This window comes from Girardinichthys multiradiatus, chromosome 8 (assembly GCF_021462225.1).
Source record: "Girardinichthys multiradiatus isolate DD_20200921_A chromosome 8, DD_fGirMul_XY1, whole genome shotgun sequence".
Classification (NCBI taxonomy): Eukaryota; Metazoa; Chordata; class Actinopteri; order Cyprinodontiformes; family Goodeidae; genus Girardinichthys; species Girardinichthys multiradiatus.
In genome coordinates, this window is record NC_061801.1 from 15,888,772 (window position 1) to 15,910,021 (window position 21,250).

Below are 21,250 nucleotides of genomic sequence, written 5' to 3' on the forward strand. Positions count from 1 at the left end.
TATTATTCAGCAAGAAGTATAAAGTAGCTTTCTGGTACATAATAAGATATATCTCAGTTTTAAAATGTCCTTCATATTTGGGGTATTAGATGGAATTCTGTCCCTTATGCCTCCCTAAAATTTCCAATTGCATTTTTTAATTTGCTGGGTTTTTAAAAAATTATTATTTCAATGCAACAGGCATGCTGGAGCTGTCCTGATCCAGCTTTTTAGAGCAGCCATCTTCAAAAGATGCAGACTTAAAACAAGTTCAGACCGGATCAGATTGGAACATCTTTATTAGCAATAGAGTTGACAATTAAACTGGATTTTGCTTATACAAACATCATTCCTATATGGTTCATTGGTAGAAATTGGCCTGTGCCGTCTTTAATGGAATAAAATAATATCACATATTGTTAAAAAAAAGTCACGAGTGGATTACAAAAACCAATACTTGTAATTTGTATTTAAAAGCACTGAATTAAATTAGGTCTTTATTTTTAGAGTAAATCTGCTGTCCGTTCCCTGTGACAAAGGAGCAGAATGGACAAAAGCTCTTTTACCAATGTCAGCGTGGCCGTGAGGAACCTAAGGAAACAAACAGTCCTGAGATTACTCCAACTTGACTTTAGACATTGTTCCGATTGATTTTCTTTGGTTGTAATTCATATTGGTCTTCCTGGAAAAACATGAATTACAACCCCTAAGTCCAATTGTAAAACATATAAGATCTAGTCAGTGCAGTGTCTTGCTTAAATTTATTTTCTTGGAATTTTGTCTGATGAAGCACAAAGTAGTGTGTCCTTGTAAGTGGGAAGTAAAAGTATGCATGACTTGACAGGACAACTACTATTCATCCATCCCACATAGAAATTGCTCTTTGTGGCGAAAACTAACACTGCACATAACTCTGAAAGCTTCATTCCCACAGTAAAACAACAGCAGACAGCTGCTCCCTCTGATGTCACCAGCAACTATCTAGACAATATCTGACAAAGTGGCCGGCACAATAAAGCAGCAACAACCTCTGTGCCCATTGCCGATGTCTCAAATAGTCATGTAATCATTCACACTGTAAGGTTTCTCAGAACTGACATCGAGGCTGCGGTTGTCTCTAAATCTTTACACTAGCTCATGATTATGGTGGTTGGTATACCATAATAGCAACAGAAAGACTGCAATTTCAGGGCACAGAAAGCTGGATGTTTGTTGGATGTTAGCAAGATGACATCCACTTATTAGCAGTAAAGACAGATTACAGCTAAGGCTGATGTTGTCCACAAATAATCAAGATCAAAATATTCTACTGAAATAGCATCATTTTAAAAATGAGATTTACTTTGCAATATTGTTGCTTTTTTTAAGGTCTGGCAACTGAATGTAAGAACTACTTCTCAACTTGTCTTTGTTTTTAATGTCAAGCTTTTCACACACAACCTTTTTTTAACTTTTGTCAATTTCAAACCGTGCAGAGTTCATTTATAACTGCCTTCTGTCAGCATTATACCACGCTAAGAGGCTCTTAGGGAGTGTTTTGTTCAAATTAAAACCTTTTTTTCTGGCCCTTATAACCATTTTATACAGCTGTGTTTACACCAGATAGAAAAAAATGGCTGATCTTGCCAAAGTAATAATGAATAAGCACATGCTGAGTTTCCCTCTGTGCAGTGTGCATGGATGTGTGTGCATAGTTTTTCCTTCTGTGTGTGTGCAGCTTAATTTGTCACATCGCGTTTCATGCTTGTATCAATCATGTCATCCCTTCTGATAGAAAATGACCTGAGTTGGTTGGGTGGCACCTTGCCAGCTTCTCCTTTGAGCTGAGTCAGCACTCAGCACTGATCATTACAAAGCAAATCTAAAAGAAACCCAACATTCAGTTTGTAGTTAACGCTTCCTTTTTGTTTCCTGCTGAGTGTAATGGCAACATGTACTTTCTGTCTGTTCCAGATGCTCCACAGACGGCACACAGTTCAAGTTCAACGTCTGCAAAATCATTATCCCTGAATCTGAAGAATCGGTACAATCAGACCTTAGATCAGCTCATCACCTCCATGCCTGCATGGCCCCTCTCCCCTAACCAGGTGCACTGTGCTGAGTCCTACCTGAACCTGCTTAACCTGGAGAACAGCAGTAAACCAGCAGCCTCGTTTACAGAGCAGGACCCTGTCATCAGAGCCAATGGCACAGTGGAAAGCAAGGAGAGCTCTAACAGTGAAATCGTGCAGTTCACATCTAGAAACCCTGCCAACACGGATGAAAGGTAAGGCTGCTGATCTCATGTTAATAATACACAGGTTCATGTTTATAATTAATCTGGTATAGCGATAGATAGCTTTGAACAATGCAGGGGGATGATGCAGCAACATTGAGTGTTACTACTGTGAGTTTTTAGTTGTTTTGTGTGAGATCCAACACTACACACTGCCTTGCAAAAAGCATCATGCTTATTTTGCAGAATCTGAAAAAAGCAAATTAAGTACTCCTAACTGTGAATGTGGCATTGTACCCCTTACACATATCTAAGGGGACCTTTTTCCTACAACACAAACAGTTTATCCTCAAGGTCTACTTTGCTAATATTACCTTCAGCTAGTGATGCAGATGGAATGGGAATGCACTTAGCAGTCCCTGTGTGCTCAGCTTGGTTCTGTGTCCACAGTAAACGTTGATTCATCTCTGCCAATTAAAAGCTTCCCATATGGATACGGAAAGGAATAAAATCACATTTGATATATTAGTTGCTTCAAATGGTTTGTTAGAGGTATTAATAATGTCCCCTGATACAATTTCTATAAGAAGCAAATAGGTTTAGATTAACGTATGTTTATTAATTATGTCAAATGTTTAGTTATTATTCTATGTAATATTTTCTAAAATAAACATAAAGTATATTTTCTTCCAAGTTTAGAACTCTGTATACATCACATAGTTACAAATCATGAAAATACAGGTAATTGAATGAACAAATCGTCTGATTTTTGAAGCTCGATGCTTGAAATGTTTGCACAAAATAATTATTAAATTAGTTTTTTCAAGAAAAACTTTAGCAGATGACTTATTTTGATTATGTTTTAAAACAAATGTGGGATCATATGTTTTAACCTATTCCTGGCCTGTATGTTGTGTTCCTTGGTATTCATGAACCTATTTGTTAACTAATGTTCTCTAAGAAACCTCCCAGACCTTCGCAGAACAGCTGGATTTATACTGAGGTTAGCATTTATGGCCTTTATTTACTGATCTGTGACCTGTGAATGCAGTTGGTAGCACAGTATTTTCTTTAGTGGTATCAGATTAAAGGGGGCTGAGTTAAAATGCACACCACACTTTCCAGATTGTTTTTTTGTAAAAAGAAAAAAAAGTAAAGCCACATATGAAATTCCTTTCATGTAACAGTTATGTGCTACTTTGTCACAGAGTACAATGTATGTCTCAAATAACTAGTCAGCTGACAATTATTTACTTAATTGTGCTACGTAAAATATAATTTTATTATTCTTGGTTTTTTCCAACTTAATTTAAAACTTTGTAGAAATGTTTAATTTTATAACAATGCAATATAATTACTTAAAATAACTAATAATCTATATTTTTCTAAGGTTGAGACCATGAAAATATTTCCATGAAACAATTCTTAGAATAGTTTAAAATAAATGTTAATTTAGCATGTTACTAGTATTTTGATGTGACAATCCCAAAACCTGATGAACAATCTAAACATAATTAAAATCTACAAAATACCATAGCCATACTTACTACTACCATTTGAGGAGGGTAGTAGTAACTGTAAAGTTATGGCAAGTAGCCACTAGCTAGTTAGCTTAGCATGTAGGCTAAAATGGAAGCACTAGCTTCCTAATTACCAGAAGCACAATAGCTGCCTTTTACTTAACCGAATGCCACAATCAATGTTCCAGTTTGTTTTGCTGTTTTTTTGTAAATTTGTCCTTTAACTGGATAAAATACAGTATATCCTTACAACAAACCAACTTCCATTCTCCATATACATCACTGGGAGACATTATAGAAGTATTTGTAAGTATTGTACTGCGGTCAAAGTACAAAAACATTTTTTTGGGTGTGTTTTTACTCATATTTGTTCTTCACCCACAGAAATAGCGAGATACATTGTAAGGAGTGAATGAAGAAAACATTTATAACCCTGCAGTTCTGCATAATTCACAAAATTAGGACCTCCACTCTGTTTACATACTTTTTATAGTATTACGTTAGATTTATATGACTACTGTGCTTATTATATAAGCATATTACATGTTACATACACAAATTACATAAGTAGTAATGATGATACCATCAGAACACAGTGGTTACGAGTGCCAAACATGTGAAGAAAGCAATCAGTTAAACATAAAAAGACACATACCAGCTTAAGTTGCAGTCGCTATTCGGATCCTTGTTTCCATGAGTCCCAGCCTCCGCATTAGCATCTGTTCTGGCTTTTGGATCATTGTGATCAAATTCAAACATATAAGATTGAATCCCTTTCAGTTTGAACTGCACGGGTTATGTTCTATCTAATTTGTGTTCCTCTTGAGAAAAGCCGATCAGACTGGATGAAAACGCATCAGAATCCATGAGGAACTCTATCAAAATTATTTTTGTTGTTTGTTGTTTTATAGCTCTGTGTAAAATCGTTCATGCACCCCTGGCCCTTTACCATAAAGCTTAAACCAGGCACTGCCTGATCTATAACACTTATAAGATTCTGGTATTAAACTCTGTTACCTTTGGACTGAACCAGGTCAGCCATTTTCCCTTCAATGTCACTATTTGTACAAAGCTGAAGACATGCTAGCTTAGCTTCAAATTAACCCAAACAAGTAAAGTGCTGTTTAATGTGTAAAAATATACATTGAGCTTTTCAAATGTGTTAACAGTGTCAGTAAACCGGCGACAGCGACATAAACATTTTTGTTGCTTTTACTGGTATTGCTGGAGAGCAGCTCAGCTCAGCAGAAAGCCCTCTTGTTCCTGTGTCTGTTTTGTTATCTAATAACTCATTCTAGAAAGCTTGTAAAGTACATTTAAAGACAGAAATAATCCCTTTATTCATGGGAGCAATGCATTTAGCTTTAAGGGATATAGGAAGTTTTGCTACTTCTGTACCTTTGGGGATATGTGTGAATTCTCAGAGATGGGAAATGTGACTCACACTGTAACTTAAGTGTATCTGAGGAGCCAAGGCACATAATCACATTTTAATGACAATTTTAATGAGCTTTTAATCCTCTTGAAAAAGCATTTACAACATGAAATCATAAAGACTTCCTCTGCACGACAAACTGCTTGTCTTTGTATGATCTGTTTTCATAGCCTCATTCTCACTCCCACTCTCACTCTCAGAGGACAGCGTATTAAAGTTGATTTCAAAGCACACTAAGGACAAAAGATATGGGATTGACTTAGCAGAATTATGTGTGTTACTGTTGTGTGCATGCTTCAATTTCATACGTCTCCTCTGTATATGTCAGTCTATGATTCCCATGCTGTGGTATCCTACTGCCCTGTATCCCAGCCAGTCCTGTCTCTCTTTCATCCTTTCACAAACTGAACATCTATCCTGCAACATCACGTGTGTCAGGATTTATTTTTTGCTACATGCACAGAGAAATGCAAAAAGGAACTTTAAATATTTTGCACAGTATGAATGGTTAAAGTACAAATCTGCAAGTAGTAATTAATTTTTTTCTTTATTTAAAATTATGTAACAAGCTACGGCTCCTCCCCTCCTTGTATCTTACCGTATTTTTATTTACTGTCTTACAAAAGCTGCAGCATCTTCCGAAACAAACTCCTGAAGTAGTCACATTTTTCACTAAAGAGATTATAAAGTAGCCTTTCTCTCGTTTTTTCATATCTGCTTCTGTTTGCCTCATCACCTAAGTTATATCGCCTTTATGCAGATTCTACCCATAACACATTGTGCTCAGTTTGCAATAAATAGATGAAAAATAATGAAATGTGGAGAACTTTATTTCCAGCTCTGAAAAAAAGGACAACAGCTGAACTTTGGAGACATTTTAGAAGTAGAACAATGTGCACTGTAGTGCAGAGACTAAAATGCTAAAAGAAAAAAAGAAAGTTTAGTGAAATAATGTTTTGGGGAAATGTAAACCACATCCAATATGCTACTCTGCTCTCTTGCCTGACTCCTTTGCATCACCCTTGCTGCAGTCAGACAGCCTGCCCCCACCACCAATTTTATTGCTTTCATTTTCCTTTGTTTTCTTGATTCCCCCAGTGGATTACTGTTTACAGCCTGAGTGGCCAGATTTTATGTTCTGCGAACTAGCAGACTAATACTCCTCTAGTCTCTGCTCTCACCGGTCTGACCTCCCTCCTTCATCAAGCAAAACAGTGGATCGTGACCTTACTTTAATCATAGATTTTACTTTTATAAAGAGGTTGTCTTCCATTGTGAACTATACGTACATTGCTAAAAAATGCAAACAGTCATGTATAGCTCATGTATGCTTTTTCAAACGGACCAGTGTATGGTTCACATAAGCCTTGTTCAAAACACAGTTTTGTCATAAACCTACAAAGCTGACGTACCCCTGGTCGTTCTCACATCACAAGTAAAGCCAGAGATATCTGACATACATGCAAGCTTTTAAAACTCAAGCTTTACAGAGCCAAAAGAGACTTGGAGTGGAGGTCTGTGGAGTCATAAAATTAGTGAAATACAACTCCTAAAAACGTAAACACATCTGTGCTGTTTCAAATCTTTTAAGTAGTTCTAGTTTTACTGCTGCTCAATAAAATATACTTGGCTGATGTCCGGTTACTTGTTCTGTCTTGGCACATTTCAGCGCGATTCTTCCGGTGTTTGGCAGGAAATGGTGTGCATCCTATATGCACTTTCGCCTAAAATGCACTTGCCAACTAGCTGATCAGACAATCTGTCATGGCTGCAAAGTGCCCTCGAGCCACAACAACCAGTTTACCTTTAGTAAATGCAAGGTGTCCAGGTCTCTTAGCTCCATACCATCACTCTTCCCCCACCATGCTTGTCAGTTGGTGTTGGGTGCTTGTGCTGTTATGGTGGGTTTGCTTCTTCCAAAACATACATGAATCAAAAGCCAAACAACCGTATTATATTTTGTCCTTTTTAGACAGCAATCCAAAAAAATGTATCAGCTTAAGACACAATGTTGCAACCTTGAAACCATGCTGTCACGTGTTTTAGAGATGAAAATGCTTTTTGTTTTTCTTTTGGAAAAACGTTTACTTAAATTTTTTCTCTAACTGCTGCTACGAAACCACCAATTGATACAGTAGCTTGCAAAAGTGTTCATACCCTTTGACTCAAGACGTACTCTAGCTGTCATAAGATATCAAATTTAAAGTTTGAGGGCGTGGCGGTGGCACAGAGGTAAACCCATGTTTGGAGGCTTTAGTCCTCAACGTAGGCCGTCACGCGTTCGAGTCCTGTCCTGTTAACCTTTGCTGCATGTCTTCCCTCTTTCTCCACCCCTTTCCTGTCAGCTCACTGTTTAAAAAATTGAAAACAGAAGCCGTTTGTGCTGCAAAAAACATTAGGTTTGCTAAAAACCATGGAGGGAATACAGCCAAAATGTGGAAAAGGGCACTTCAGTCACATGAGAACTTTAAGGCCTAAACACAAAATATTATGTAAGAACGGCAAACATTTAGCTTAATACTTGACCCTTGACTCAGTCAGAGTATATCTAGTTTCCTGACTACAAATACGTTTACTTACTAATAGCTATAGCTTAGCATGTAGTGAGTCACACTTTACACAACAGATGGAGGAGTTATATGTGGCAAGGTAATATGAAATAAGGATGTCGTAGTAGTCTGAAAATACTTTCTGTGGGCAGAAGCTTCACTGAGTCGGAGGATTATGACTAAAGTCAGTATATTCTCTTAGGATGATGACTGCCTGGGCTAAACGTCTATCCTTCCAAGAGATTTTTTAAAGTCTCAATGTGTAACAAAGGGATGCCTGGACCAAAGTTTGCAATCCCTTGAGCTATGGAGCTAAAAACTGCACCCTGCCCACACGTAGCAAAGACTCATATGATATCCAGATCACTATATGGGTACAGAGAATCCCTAACAATCTTTCTCACAAATTAGTTCTTCATATCCGATAAGGACTGCTCTTCACCCCTTCACTCTGTCAGTGTTGTACGCTTCACAATCACATTTCCTGAAATTATCTGCAATATTCCCTTCCTCTCTGTCACTTTTGTTTTACCCATTCATCTGTAACATCACGGCCAGAGCTGCACCAGCAGATCTCGTCGGCCGATAACCCAATTGCACGGATTTGATAGGAGTGTAATGGATGGTGCTTCCTGGGGTTTAGGCAGAGCCGGTGAGGTCAGCTAGATTTACACACAGTTATGTGGAACTCGCTCAGAAATAGATACTATTTGCAGGACGTTTGCAGCTATGCCTTTGGACTTATTGTTGGGCTGTAAATGGTTATCTAGGGAGCTGGAGGGTCTGTTAGAATAATGTTTGAAAACGAGTTTGTCAGGTATTATTGGGCTTTTGTTGAAAATCAATCGATAGAAGTTTTTCCAGCCTCCTGCTGGGTCTCCTGTTCACCCACGTACATTCAAAATAAAGTACAAGTGTGATAAATTCTTCACAAAACCATGGCCCACTGTATCCTGTCTGAATCCACCACCTGCTGCCTGTTTTTTAGTTGTCTTCATAATTCTGTCTTTTGTCTAAAACAAAGGCTTGAGTATAAAGGTACAATGCAACACATCTTTTTAGAAACCCAGCCTTAAATTTCGTTCTATCTCCCTGCTGATATGCAGAGCTCCTGCCTGTTCTTTGCCAAAAAGGAAGCGTCTATACTCCTCTCCTGATTGCCCGCTTTGTTCCTGTTTAGTGAGCAGGGGAGATAAACACGCTGTACTTCTGAGTCATTTCGACTTCAGATGCCACAGGGGGACTCATGGAGCTTCTTTGCTGCTCTGGTCTCTGCATTGACTTTTCAGTGACATTTAATTAGTCCAAAAATAAACAGTTTCCCACAGTGACAAGCCTGAAACACCTCTGGTTTAAGGATCATACCAGAGGTGCTTCGAGTTTCCACTCATGAACAAATCTTCACTGACAACAGTGTAAGAAATAGGACAATAGCTTCTCCTTAGGTTTGGGACAGCTGTTATTTTGCATAAATGTAGCCATTTAAAACATCTGGGATTAATGAATACTCATGATATTTTCAAACCTGAGATATTGTTCTATTAGGAGAAACATGAGCAAGAAATTGGAAAATAAGGGTCAAAGGAAGCATGAGGCGACAACTGCAAGCTAGTTCAGGCAGTGTGTGTGATCTTTCACACATACTGTAAATTATATGAAGCAAACCCTAATGATTTGGGTGGTCTGTTTAAGCTGCAAAGCATACTGCTGCATTTTGCATGTCGTTCCTGCTGCTGCCAGCTTCATCTTGGTTCTCTTCAGCCTCTCTACCCCCTCAGCAACCCCCCTTAAGCACCAAGATCAGAGACCTTCTCCTCATTTCATGTGTAAGACATGTTCAGAGGGGTAGAAATGCGCTCATGACTCTGTGAAATGTTGAGCATTATGGCCATAGAGGATGAGATTAGAGCCTAGACGCTAAACTCAAACTTATGCCACATTGGCTACTAAATATGTATTTAATGCTGCTGCGGTGACTGCAGCCTCAGTCCATTTCTTGTGAAGCTCCCCCAAGTTTTTGATTGGATTTTGCTGGTGCACCTTTTCCCGCTACACTTTTTCTTTTCACTTAATTATCTCTATAATACTCCTGGATAAGGCACTCTATGAATAACCAGCTTCTTTAGCAATGACCTTTTGTGGCTTACCCCTTTCGTGGAGGGTTTTAATGAATGTCTTCTGGACATCTGTAATGTCGGCAGTCTTCTCTATGATTGTGTAGCCTACAGACTTGGACTGAGAGACCATTTGGAGGTTCAGGAAACCTTGCAGGTGTTCTTAATTAATAAGCTGAATAGGGTATGATATCTTGTTTAATGACTGAATTTGGGGTTTTCATTATTTGAAATCATCAAAATTACAAATAATTAAGTCCTGAAATATTTCACTCTATGTGCAATCAATCTCTATAATATATTCTAAGATTTTTAGATGTACCTGTATTCCATGTGAGTTTATCCTACCTACAATGAAAGATACATTGATTTTAATGTGCATCTTTGCAGTGAGGGACAGTAGTGCTTTTAATTATCATATATCTTTTTGTACTCAGTACAGCAGAAAATATGCTCTGTGACTTTTTAACCGAATCTTCAATTGGAAGACAAAAAGTATGTGAATTAAATAAAGTTGACTTCAAAAACATTTTTTAAATTGATGTTACGACAGTGGAAAGGACTGAATAGCTGCAGGATTGTGAAACAGTTTTTCCTGCAGTAAAGTTCTCTTTGGTCCAGCAGATCATTTTTAACTGGTCACAGTGGGAATTCTTCCAAGGTTGTATCATATCAGGGGTGATTCCCAGCCCTAACTGGAAAGTCTTTCAGTGTTGTGTAACACTAAAGGCATTTATTCATATTAGTGAGAAAAACCAACCAAACCAGCAGATCTGCCCACTTACTTAATTACATTCCTGTCTCCCACTGTGCCTTTTAAATGCTGCCAAAGCAGGAGCCAGGGTTTTAAATGTCCAACAAAAAGAGGCTCTAAAGTCACAGATGGTTGGACATTTACTGGCCTTAAAATTCATTTCTCCCTCACTCGGCTCCCTGATTATTAGTAGTCTAACTGTTGCCTTTTTTTGGTACAGGTGTGAGGACCCGCTCCTGCTCATCCTTCTCCTTCTCTAACTCCCCCACAACACCCACCCAGCCAGCAGCCTCAAACCTCACAGCTCATGCCTCCCATCACTCTGTCCCCATCTCTGCCCCTCTCATCGTTTCCTGCCTCTCCCCCAGGGGCCTGGGGAGCTCTCTGCCACTGCTTACGCCTCCCTTCCCTTCTTCCCCACCTCCTCTTCTCTGCCTCTCTGCCCCTTCTCCTCCATCTATGTGAGTATTACTCATCATAAGCAGCATGTGTCTTTGGCACAAGCATGGGACTGGGCATGTGGTGGATGTGGGTGTCTGTGGGCTTGTGTGGGTCTCACCAGAGATTTTTTTACTAACGAATGCATAATAACCTCCATTTACATGGGAGCGCTGCTCTGCAAATTAATAACCGCATCAGTATGGAGATAATCAATGACTGGCGCTATTTGGTGCATGGTAGCTCTGTCTTCCACACTTGTTTTTGCCTCTCCAGGACATCCTTGAGAACAAAAAATGCTCTTGTCCAGGTTTCATATCAGATGAGGTTCAGGCTGAACAGTAAAGCTGTCAGAGCAGAGGCATGTCTTTATGTCCAAGCTGTACCCTCTTACAGTTTGTGGTCCAAATTAAAATGTGTGTCTTTGTCACATGCATGTTTAGGTGTACTGTGTCAAACTCCTCCAGATGGAGAATATACCAAACATGTATCAATATCAAGGTTTTTAAACAATTAGAACCTAAAATGTATGTTTCAGAATCTTAATCTTATTTAAATGAGAAAACTCACTCACTACAGGAGGCAGGAACAAAACAAACGGGCAGGCAAGACAGGCATGGCATGATCAAAAAATAAGACTTGAGCATCAAACTTGACATGAGCATGAGAGTGAAAGATGAAAGAAACAAAAACAACCCGACCAGGGCGGGCGGTGGGGGCCTTGGTGGGAGGGCCAAAAACAAAAACAGAGTTCAGGCGGGCGACCAGGAGGTCGTCCCGAGCAGGCACACAGTTCAGGCGGGCGACCAGGAGGTCGTCCCGAGCAGGCACAGAGTTCAGGCGGGCGACCAGGAGGTCGTCCCCAGCAGGCACAGAGTTCAGGCGGGCGACCAGGAGGTCGTCCCCAGCAGGCACAGAGTTCAGGCGGGCAACCAGGAGGTCGTCCCCAGCAGGCACAGAGTTCAGGCGGGCCACCAGGAGGTCGTCCCGAGCAGGCACACAGTTCAGGCGGGCAACCAGGAGGTCGTCCCCAGCAGGCACAGAGTTCAGGCGGGCAACCAGGAGGTCGTCCCCAGCAGGCACAGAGTTCAGGCGGGCAACCAGGAGGTCGTCCCCAGCAGGCACAGAGTTCAGGCGGGCAACCAGGAGGTCGTCCCCAGCAGGCACAGAGTTCAGGCGGGCGACCAGGAGGTCGTCCTGAGCAGGCACAGAGTTCAGGCGGGCGACCAGGAGGTCGTCCCCAGCAGGCACAGAGTTCAGGCGGGCGACCAGGAGGTCGTCCCCAGCAGGCACAGAGTTCAGGCGGGCAACCAGGAGGTCGTCCCCAGCAGGCACAGAGTTCAGGCGGGCGACCAGGAGGTCGTCCCCAGCAGGCACAGCCTCTTCTTTTCAAACAAATGTTGTGCTGCCCCATTTAGTGGTTTACAGATATTAATTGAAAATTCTGTCACATTTTTGTCCTGTTTAGTCAGTTTTAAACAGTGACAAATACAAACCCAATGGTGTTTAGATTCAGGTGTTAAAAGATACAAAAATGTTTATTGAGCTGCATTTACCACTAATTAAATCCTGGATTCATAAGGTGTAGAAGCAAGCAGGGTGTTATCTTGTAATCTCTTCATCCTTCTTTCTCTCCTCCATTCTTTCCTCCTTCTCTCCTGCTTCTTATTTTTTCCTTTTTGTTTCTGTCTCCGAGTCCGTAACAATTGAAATAATCCCAAAGCAGTTTCTAATAAGGTTTCTTTTATAAATATCAAGCAGAGCATTAAAGCGTTAGCTCTAATGCTCCACTTGTGAAAGTAAATCTGTTGGGTTTCTTCTTGGCACTCAGGCAACAATTCTGAGCGCTACTCTGGTGCAAATCTGGCCTTACTAGGGGGAGTAAAAAGACATTGTTGACGATAGCCATTAGAACTCTTGTTCTTACAAGTCATGGAGGGGAGATGGCAAAGTTGTAGAAGTCGCTTTATGCTCAGATGAAACCAAAACGGAATATTCTAGCCTCTAAGCAAAACACATAAGTATCACAAAACTGCACTCTACTACTACTGCTACTACTACTACTTCTACTATTATTACTACCACTACTACTATTACTACTGCAGGGATGCTTTCCTTTAGCAGCGACATAGAACCTGGTCGGAGTTTATCGGAAAATGGATACAGGGGAATCCTGGATGAACATTTGTTTGGGGCTGCAAAGGTTTTGAGACTGAGCCGTGGGTGGAGGAATTCTAGCAGGACAATGACATTAAACCATAATGCTACAGTGGAACAGTTTAGATTTGGCCTTTACATCCCCAGCGCTTGACAGGCTCTGTCCTGCAAGTGTTGAGTGCATCCTTGCCCCAACACACCAAATTACATCCTCAGGATGGCATCACGCTCTGCAGGTGTGCTGGAACAGGGATGCGTCGAAAGGTTGAAGGGCAGTGGTTCTTGAGGTCTGGCGCTGGAGACCCCTGGTTTAGATCCAACATTAGGCGTCTGTTAGAATGATTTCGCTCTGACCTAAAAACAATAGAAAATCTGTAAAAAGAGCTAGGAATTGCTTTTTAAGAACACTGTCCATCTAATCTGAATGACTGCTAGATGTGTAAAGCAGGTAGAGACAAATTGCAGTTAAGGGAGGTGCTACAAAGTGTTGACTCCGGGGAAGCTGAATACAAATGCAATCCATACTTTTTCATTTTCTATTTTTAAAACAGTTTCAAAACCACAGATCCTTGTTCTTCCTCTTAACATTTATTTAATTCCTTGCGTTGGTGTACTTCTTAGAATCCCAGTAAAATACATTGAGGTTTGTGGTTTGTAACGTGACAGTGTACTAAAGTAAAAGAAGTATAAAAACGTTTGCAAGGCACTGTATTTCAGCTTCCCTTTTCCCCTTTCTGTTTTTTTAGTTTCGGAAATAAATGTTAAATGCCTCTGAAGATGATTTTCCTTGATCTAGAAGTCTGTTATTACTGCAGTATCCCATCATCGTTTTGTAGAAGCAGACAACGAAGGCATCATCAAGTTGTGTAACTTCATTACTCAGAAATGAACGGAACCACAGACCGGATCTCTCAGAGGAACAGAGTTAGCAGTCTTGGATTCTTAGAGGAAGCGGTGCTTGTTATCAGGAGTCATTTTTCCAAGAGGAGAACTATAATTGTGTGTGGATGCGTGCGCTGGTGCTTGTCAAGGCTTTATTGTGGTGAAATCAGTGAGTGCTGTTTCTCCTCGCTTCCTTACCCACATCCCCCAGGCTTTGGCTCTTGTTCTTCCCCAGAGGATTTCTATTTTCACAACAGTGAAGCTGTGGGCTGTAGATAAGTTCCTTGACAGCCAGAACAACGGAGAGCCAGAGAAAGAATCAGAGTCTTGTGTAGCAACAGCTTATGTTCTACTCGCTCAGGTTAATGAGGTATAATGTGAATAATGGAGAGTGAAAGTGGCTTGAGGCTTTTTAGTAGGGGAGTGATGCTGGCTGGGAATTAGCAAAATAAGGAAACTAAATCTGTGGTCATGACTAAAAGTTTGACATTATGTGATTACCAGTAGTTATTTTTGATTATTATTAACAGTGTTTTTCTTTCCTTCTCTACTTGTAGGTATAAACAAATAATACCCAAACTTGACCCTCCTCCACCTTCCACAAACCGTAAGAGATCCAGCAGAACGTTCTCTCCAGGATCAGAGGTCCCAGCTGTGTTCATGCCTACATCCCCAAACTGCAGCAGCAGCCTCTCCTTCCAGGACATCACCCCCAACTCCTTGTCGTCCGCTAATTTCCACTCGCTCAGCAATGGTGAGAGCAGCTCCTCCTCATCTTCGGCCAGCGAGGACTCAGGCGTCCGCTCGGAGACCAAGTCCCTGCTGTCGCCCCTGCGTGATGACGATGACCTGTTTACCGACCGCGGGACATTTTTGACAGCATCCAGCAGCTGTGGAAGTCCCTTGGAGGAGCACGGCGAAGCAGTCACCTCATCCTCTGAGTCGTCAACTACAGAATCTATCACCATGGCCTCACGTTCTGACAGCTGCGATCAGCCTCTCTGCTTCTTGTCTCCAATGAATGACACTTGCCTTCATATCAGTTTTTCTGAGGACGAGTCTCTGGAAATCCACCAAGAAGACACCAGTATGACCCAGCAGAGTTAGGAGGACTTAAATGTTCTTCAATCAACATAGAAAATCCAGGACTTGCTTTCAGACCCTACACAGAGCATCCATTTCAGGATCTTAAATCGTTCTACTCACCTGTGACACAGTTCACGTGTTACTATGCTTGCTGTTGTATCAGTAATTAGCCAATGAATAGATTTAGTATTTTTGTAATTAAATTGCTGATCTAAGTTACTTATTAGGGCCTAGAATGTTAAGCAGAGTACATGTAGCAAAATGTTGCACTGTTGAAGTCTTTCTGAATTCACTGTAGAATTCAAAACTAACAAAGGAGGACACATTTTATTTTTGCTAGCTGTCAACATCGAACCATTATTTTGTATGATGTTTCACTTTGGTGCAAATAATTGTGGAAGGAAGATGTTTTGCAAAACTCAGAAAGTAGTAACAGGAGAAGGGGAGCAAGGAGATGGAGGTGATGCTGGGAAAAGCCTCAGCTTCTGCAAAGCACCTGGTAGGATGATGGGTGGGAAGAAAGGAAAGGGGAAGTCAGTGAAGGGACAGAGGAGAGATAAAAGTCTGTCAGTTTAGTTGTGTTTGTTCTTGGGTAACCGGTTAGGCTTGCATTTTTGTTGTTGTCAAAAGCAAGTGGGATTTGGTTAAGTTGAGTCTAGACATGTGCCAGTATGAAACTCTCATGTTATGATAAACTCGAGTGAAATTCCACAATCACATAACATTTAGCCAATAATTTAAAACAAAAAGGCAGAATATGATCTAAATGGTTTTATATTAAACAGAAAGCAAATAATAGCAGCGTAACAATATGTCTAGCTCAAGAAAGAAGACAATACATGTTATCGACACTATGTGGAACAATATTTTTGAGAAAACCAAAAATTGCCATTTTTTTGTTGTTGCAAATAGCAATGATATCCCAAAAAAATCAAAAATGATCCTCAAAATAGTTTCATTAACTGTTCTACAGAATCTAAAATTAAAAATGTATAAAAGACATTTCATTTAGCTAACTAAGCAATGTTACCTGAAATGCTCCCAGATACATGATTTAAAAGTGATGGAGGCTTCTGTGTTGCCAGAGCAACAACTGAATAACTACTTCCTTTCATACTTCAAAAAGATTCAGAGATTAAAGAGCTTAAAGCTCTCTTCTTTATATCTGGAGCTCATTGGAATAGCTTACAGTTTTTCACCCGATTAAGTCACAAAATGACCAAAACTGAATTGCGCTTTAAAAGTCATTACACTTTGACTATAAATATTGCGACATTGTAATTTTGCGAGATCTGGTTATACTTCTTTAAAAACAGCATATTGATTATTATAGTTACAGTAAAGATATATATGACATTTATTCATTCTTATTTTGATTTTAACCCACAGACTTGTCTGACATCTGCCATTTTCTATGTGTTTTAAATCAGTAAAAGGTCATTAATTCTGCATCTTCAAGACACAGTCCTGTTGCAACACAGCCAGGGACAATGTGGATAAAAACTCTCTCTAAACTTAGTTGTTTTGAATTTCTGATTGAACAGAATTAGGGATACACCAAAATAATATGTTGGGCCAATAACCAATATTATTATTGCTGTTATGGCCGAAACCAATATTTACAGATATTATATTTATTTCCATACCATTTTAATACCTTGAAGTAACGACCACGCAGCTGACTTTGCTTCTCTGCTTCAGTTAAACATCCCATAATCCAGTGCTGCATCACTGCCACTGTCACATGGCCAAACAAATACCACATGGCAAACCCCATCCCAAAACATATACACAAACCAAAATGTTAACAAATGATTAATATGACTATTACACTTTTAGGCCGTTTTTGTTTTTACAAAAACACAAGTATAACAAGCTGGTATCAGCTGCTTATAAAGTTGGGCTATCTGCTCTGGTAGCCAGCCAGCTGCTTTAGAGACACACAGTTTATAGTTCAGAACAGCGTTACTTTAACATGAGTGATTGGTGGTGCACTTTGAGCTTCTATGCCATGACTGCCCACGTTTCTCAAAAAATGCCCCGTTTTTCTTTCCTATAAGCAAAAATATGTAGTAGTGTTTTTTCAGCCAGCTGACTGGCAGTATGCAGCAACAGGTAGAGGAAGGGCAGTACCCCATACAGCTAGAGAAAACTGTGGTCACTTCGGCACTGCTTGACATCTCATTAAAGGGACTTTAAACCTTAAGAACTGTTTCTTGGAAAATGTTTGTGGTTTTTATGCTGCAGCTTTTTAAAACTATGGTATGCCTCGATACCAGAAACCAGGTCTGCCTAGAGGTCACTTCATTTGAAAAATATGCGTTTTGTGGTATTTTTGTTGTAAGGAGAGGAACTTTGGTTTTGAAGAACAGGAAATAGGCAAATTCTCGAAAATCATTATATGAAACTTATCAGCCTTTTAATTGTTACAATTCTATGAGTTTCAGATATTTTTTTAAAAACGTTATATTTTCTGGGAGGAAATCGGTAGATTACTGAATGCTGTCAAAAAAAAATGAAGCAACACAAATGTTTTGTGTTCTGAAGCTTGAATTACGCAGCAATAAGTGTAATTTCACATGTAGTACACCTACATAAAGCTACAACAGTTTTAAAACTGCTAAAACAGTATTTTAGATATAACATCTCATATATTTTATAATGGGAAGTGTAAAAAAAAATTTAAGTTGTAAAAATGAGCTCAACACAAATCTTGTATTTAGTTTTTTTTATAGAAAGGGGTTAAAATTAAGAAACATCAGCAGACCAGAAAAAAAGTTCAGCAGTTTAAGCCTTCACTTTGCTGCTTTGTTATTTTTATGACATAACTGAAAGTGCACTGTTGCTAACTCTGATGAGTAGATGGAGAAAAACCAAAAAACAGGCAATAAGAGGTGAAGCATCTGAGGTGTGATAAGAGGCAATGGGTGCAAATGTAAAATGCCATGAAGGAAAACATTTTACACCGAAGGATGAGGCTTTTCTCAACATCCCTTTAAGCAAGGAGTTTTACAACACTAACACGTTGCTGGAAAAAAAACAAAAAAAACAATAAAGGGGTGTAGCTAAAAACTATGACGCTTCGCTCTCTTTTCCCCCCCCCTGTTTATACTCAAGGAACCTTTAGGCTCGGCTGCAAGCAGGATGACAGAAAGGTTAATGTGTTGTGTAAGACGCCCATGTTCCCTGCTGCTGAAATTACCTGTCTGTGCATGTACTTCATTCTGCAAGTCAGCTTTGTTGACAGTGGTCTGTATAATTTCCTGTAACCACAGCACAAACGGAGCTGAAAACACCAAAGCATTTAAATGTGGTAAAGTTTTACAAAAGCAGCTGAGGTAACAAAAGAGGTTCTGCTTATCTTGAATCTTTAAACATAGAAATCCTCCCCAGTTTATTGATAACGTTTGAGTGGGATCTCTGTTTATTATTTCCAAGCCAATCAAAATATGGCCAGAGCTTTCCACATGGTTATTTTGAGCCTCATTAAGGCTTTATGTCACTTTTTCCAGAGGTGGTTTTTAAAGCTGAGCTGTTCTCTCTGTCATCTGAAAGCCTAAAAGCTTGCATGTGCAGCACATGCTGCCGCTGCAAGGAATTAATACAAGACTGGATGGCTTATTGCCCTCAGGGACTCTGTGCAATGCACTTATGATAAATGAGGCAAATAGGAAATCCCTTAGTCCTAAGGTGTGAAAGCTGTAACTTGTCCCTAAAAACATCAACCCTTGATAAGGCGAAACATGCAAAATGGAGTGTTGAAAAGTTTATAATAAATTAAGCGCCAGACAAGCAGTCATAGAGCGGAACTAACCAATTTTTCCTTGGTTGGCTATGATCAGTGATCCGCAGGTCAATGCTGATAAAATCTGATTTTTTTTTCTGTTCATTAAATGCAACAGATCTAGGAACTCCCATCATGTTCAATCTACTGTGAAATGGTATTTGTACTTTACAATGTTTTTGTTTTTGCCTTTTTTAATCACACTTAAATTTTTTATATCACAAAATTAATTTTAATAACAGACAAAAATAATGAAATAATAATTTCATTTATTAAGGGGAAAAAAAACGTATCCAAACCGACCTGGCCCTATCTGAGAAAGTAATTGCCCCTTTCAACTTTGAGTACCAGTAACTACCACCAAGCCTTTGTGAATATATTACATCCCTGTGGAAGACTTTTGGCCCACTCTTCTTTGCAGAGTTTATTCAGCCACAGTAGAAGATTTTTGAGGATGATCTGTTTATGGTCTTGCCACAATATCTCAATCAGATTTAAGCCCAAACTTTGATTAGCCACTCCAAAACCTTTCTTTTAATATTCCTTTTTAGCAATTCAGCGGTGGACCTGCTGAAGTGCTTCAGAACATTGTCCAATGCATCTGGGGGGGGGGGGGGGGGGGTTGTTTCAATTAAACCATTAAAAAGCTGCATTTTATATTTGCTCTTGCTATCTTTATTTCATATAAAATTTATTATTGTATTTTTTTGATCTGAAATACTATATTGTGACAAAAAAGAAACATACAGATGAAATCTGTAAGGAAGTACATTTTCAGAGCAACGTGTAAACACCACAACATACAAGATGTGCCTTGATGCATTTTTTTTGAGTTTAATTAAAAAAAAGGTCGGACAAGAGTTAATGCTATATGTCTTAAAGTAAAATGTGATCACTCAAATTCTAAATCTGCACGTCAGATTGAAAGAGAACTAGAAATCAGTATTGACGAGGAATAGCCTCCGTACATCTCTATTTAAAGCTGGCACAACAGAGCCAGTTCTCACTTGGTGCCACCCTCCCACATGGTATTCCCCAACTGGATAATCAATAATGCTGTCAGGCTGTCTCGCCTGCGCTGTCTCCTTCTCCAAAGGTAGCTTCCAACCAGTTCAATTAGCCTGTTCAATACCGGACTGCATTTGATCTGCGATCAATGTAATATAGCTCTTAAGAGCCACAAGGCAGCTCAGCTCTCAAACCTTGGCTCTGAGGTTTTACTCAGACGCTTAAAACACAATGCCGTCGCACTTTATGCAGCCATTAACGCTGCTGAAAAAGCATTAGTCTGGTTGTGTAGACCGGGCCGAGCCTGCCAGTGATCAAAGCTAATGCGATGCCAGTGATCACAGAAACGTGGACAAACTCATCAAGCTCTTAACTGCTACCAGTTGGGGTACAGATAAAACAAACAGAACAGACTTTCTTGTTGCTTTTTCCTTTAATTATTCAAGAATGATGTGTGCAGCAATTTCCTTCTGTTATCTACATCAGTTGTGTCAAGACTAAAAAACGTATACAGTACTTACTGGGAAGAAAGACAATAATGCTACACTTTTCCATAAGGAAGGGTGAGAAAAACAGCAATATGTTCTATATAATACAAATAGTTACAGTAAACTTGATAAACCAAAATACAGATTTAAATTCAAATATTTTTTATTCTTTAAATATAGCTTTTGTGTAAGTTTGTGAGAATTCAAACCTAATCTGTTGCTACTGCCAGGCAAGTTACCTTAAAGGAAAAGACCTTTACTTGTTTTCACAGAGCTATTTGAGATCAGCAAGTCCAGTTCAATTCGCCCCTGTGTCACTTCATACAACTGTTTTGTCCCAAACTACTTCTATAAAAAAAAACACACACATTCTTGTACTTCATCATTGTGTATAAATTGTTGATGAGACAAAACTGGAAGGAAAACAATTTTTTTTTTGTCTTACCAACAATTCAATTTTATAGTATTTTCTGATGAATTTATATTATTTCATTTTATTTCATTAGACTGTTGTTCTGATCCCTGTGTGGGCCAATAAAAATGAATCATTTTTGACAGATTATGACCCCTTATCAAACGAAAAAAACTATAAACAACCCCCTATTGGTTGATATCATAACCACGTTACCTGACAGTACGCTAGTGTAGAACAAGGATGACTTCTCTACCTCATTGAGTGCCAAAATGGGTGCACAAAATCCCCAGGAAGGTTACAGTGACAGCTGATAGTTAAGGCTACTCTGAAAAGCTAGACTGGCTTCCGTTTTACTCAGTGGTTAAGTGGGCTCAATAATTAAACCAAATTCTACTGATATTATGGAGGAGTCCTTTCTGGCCAAAA

At 39.5% G+C, this 21,250-nt stretch overlaps 1 protein-coding gene across 2 annotated transcripts in view; it reads left to right on the forward strand.

The window, feature by feature from the left end:
* The window catches only part of si:dkey-34e4.1 (carboxyl-terminal PDZ ligand of neuronal nitric oxide synthase protein), a 73,962-nt gene extending 55,758 nt beyond the window's left edge, over window positions 1-18,204 (forward strand). The window contains exons 10-11 of one of the 2 annotated variants that reach the window (XM_047373648.1): window positions 1,933-2,245; window positions 10,787-10,961. In XM_047373648.1, coding sequence (XP_047229604.1) covers window positions 1,933-2,245; window positions 10,787-10,826 — 353 coding nt within the window. In that variant the 3' untranslated portion in view covers window positions 10,827-10,961. Of the gene's footprint in view, window positions 1-1,932; window positions 2,246-10,786; window positions 10,962-14,600 lie in introns of those variants that run through there. The other variant, XM_047373647.1, reaches the window with a different exon arrangement.
* Window positions 18,205-21,250: the final 3,046 nt, after the last annotated feature.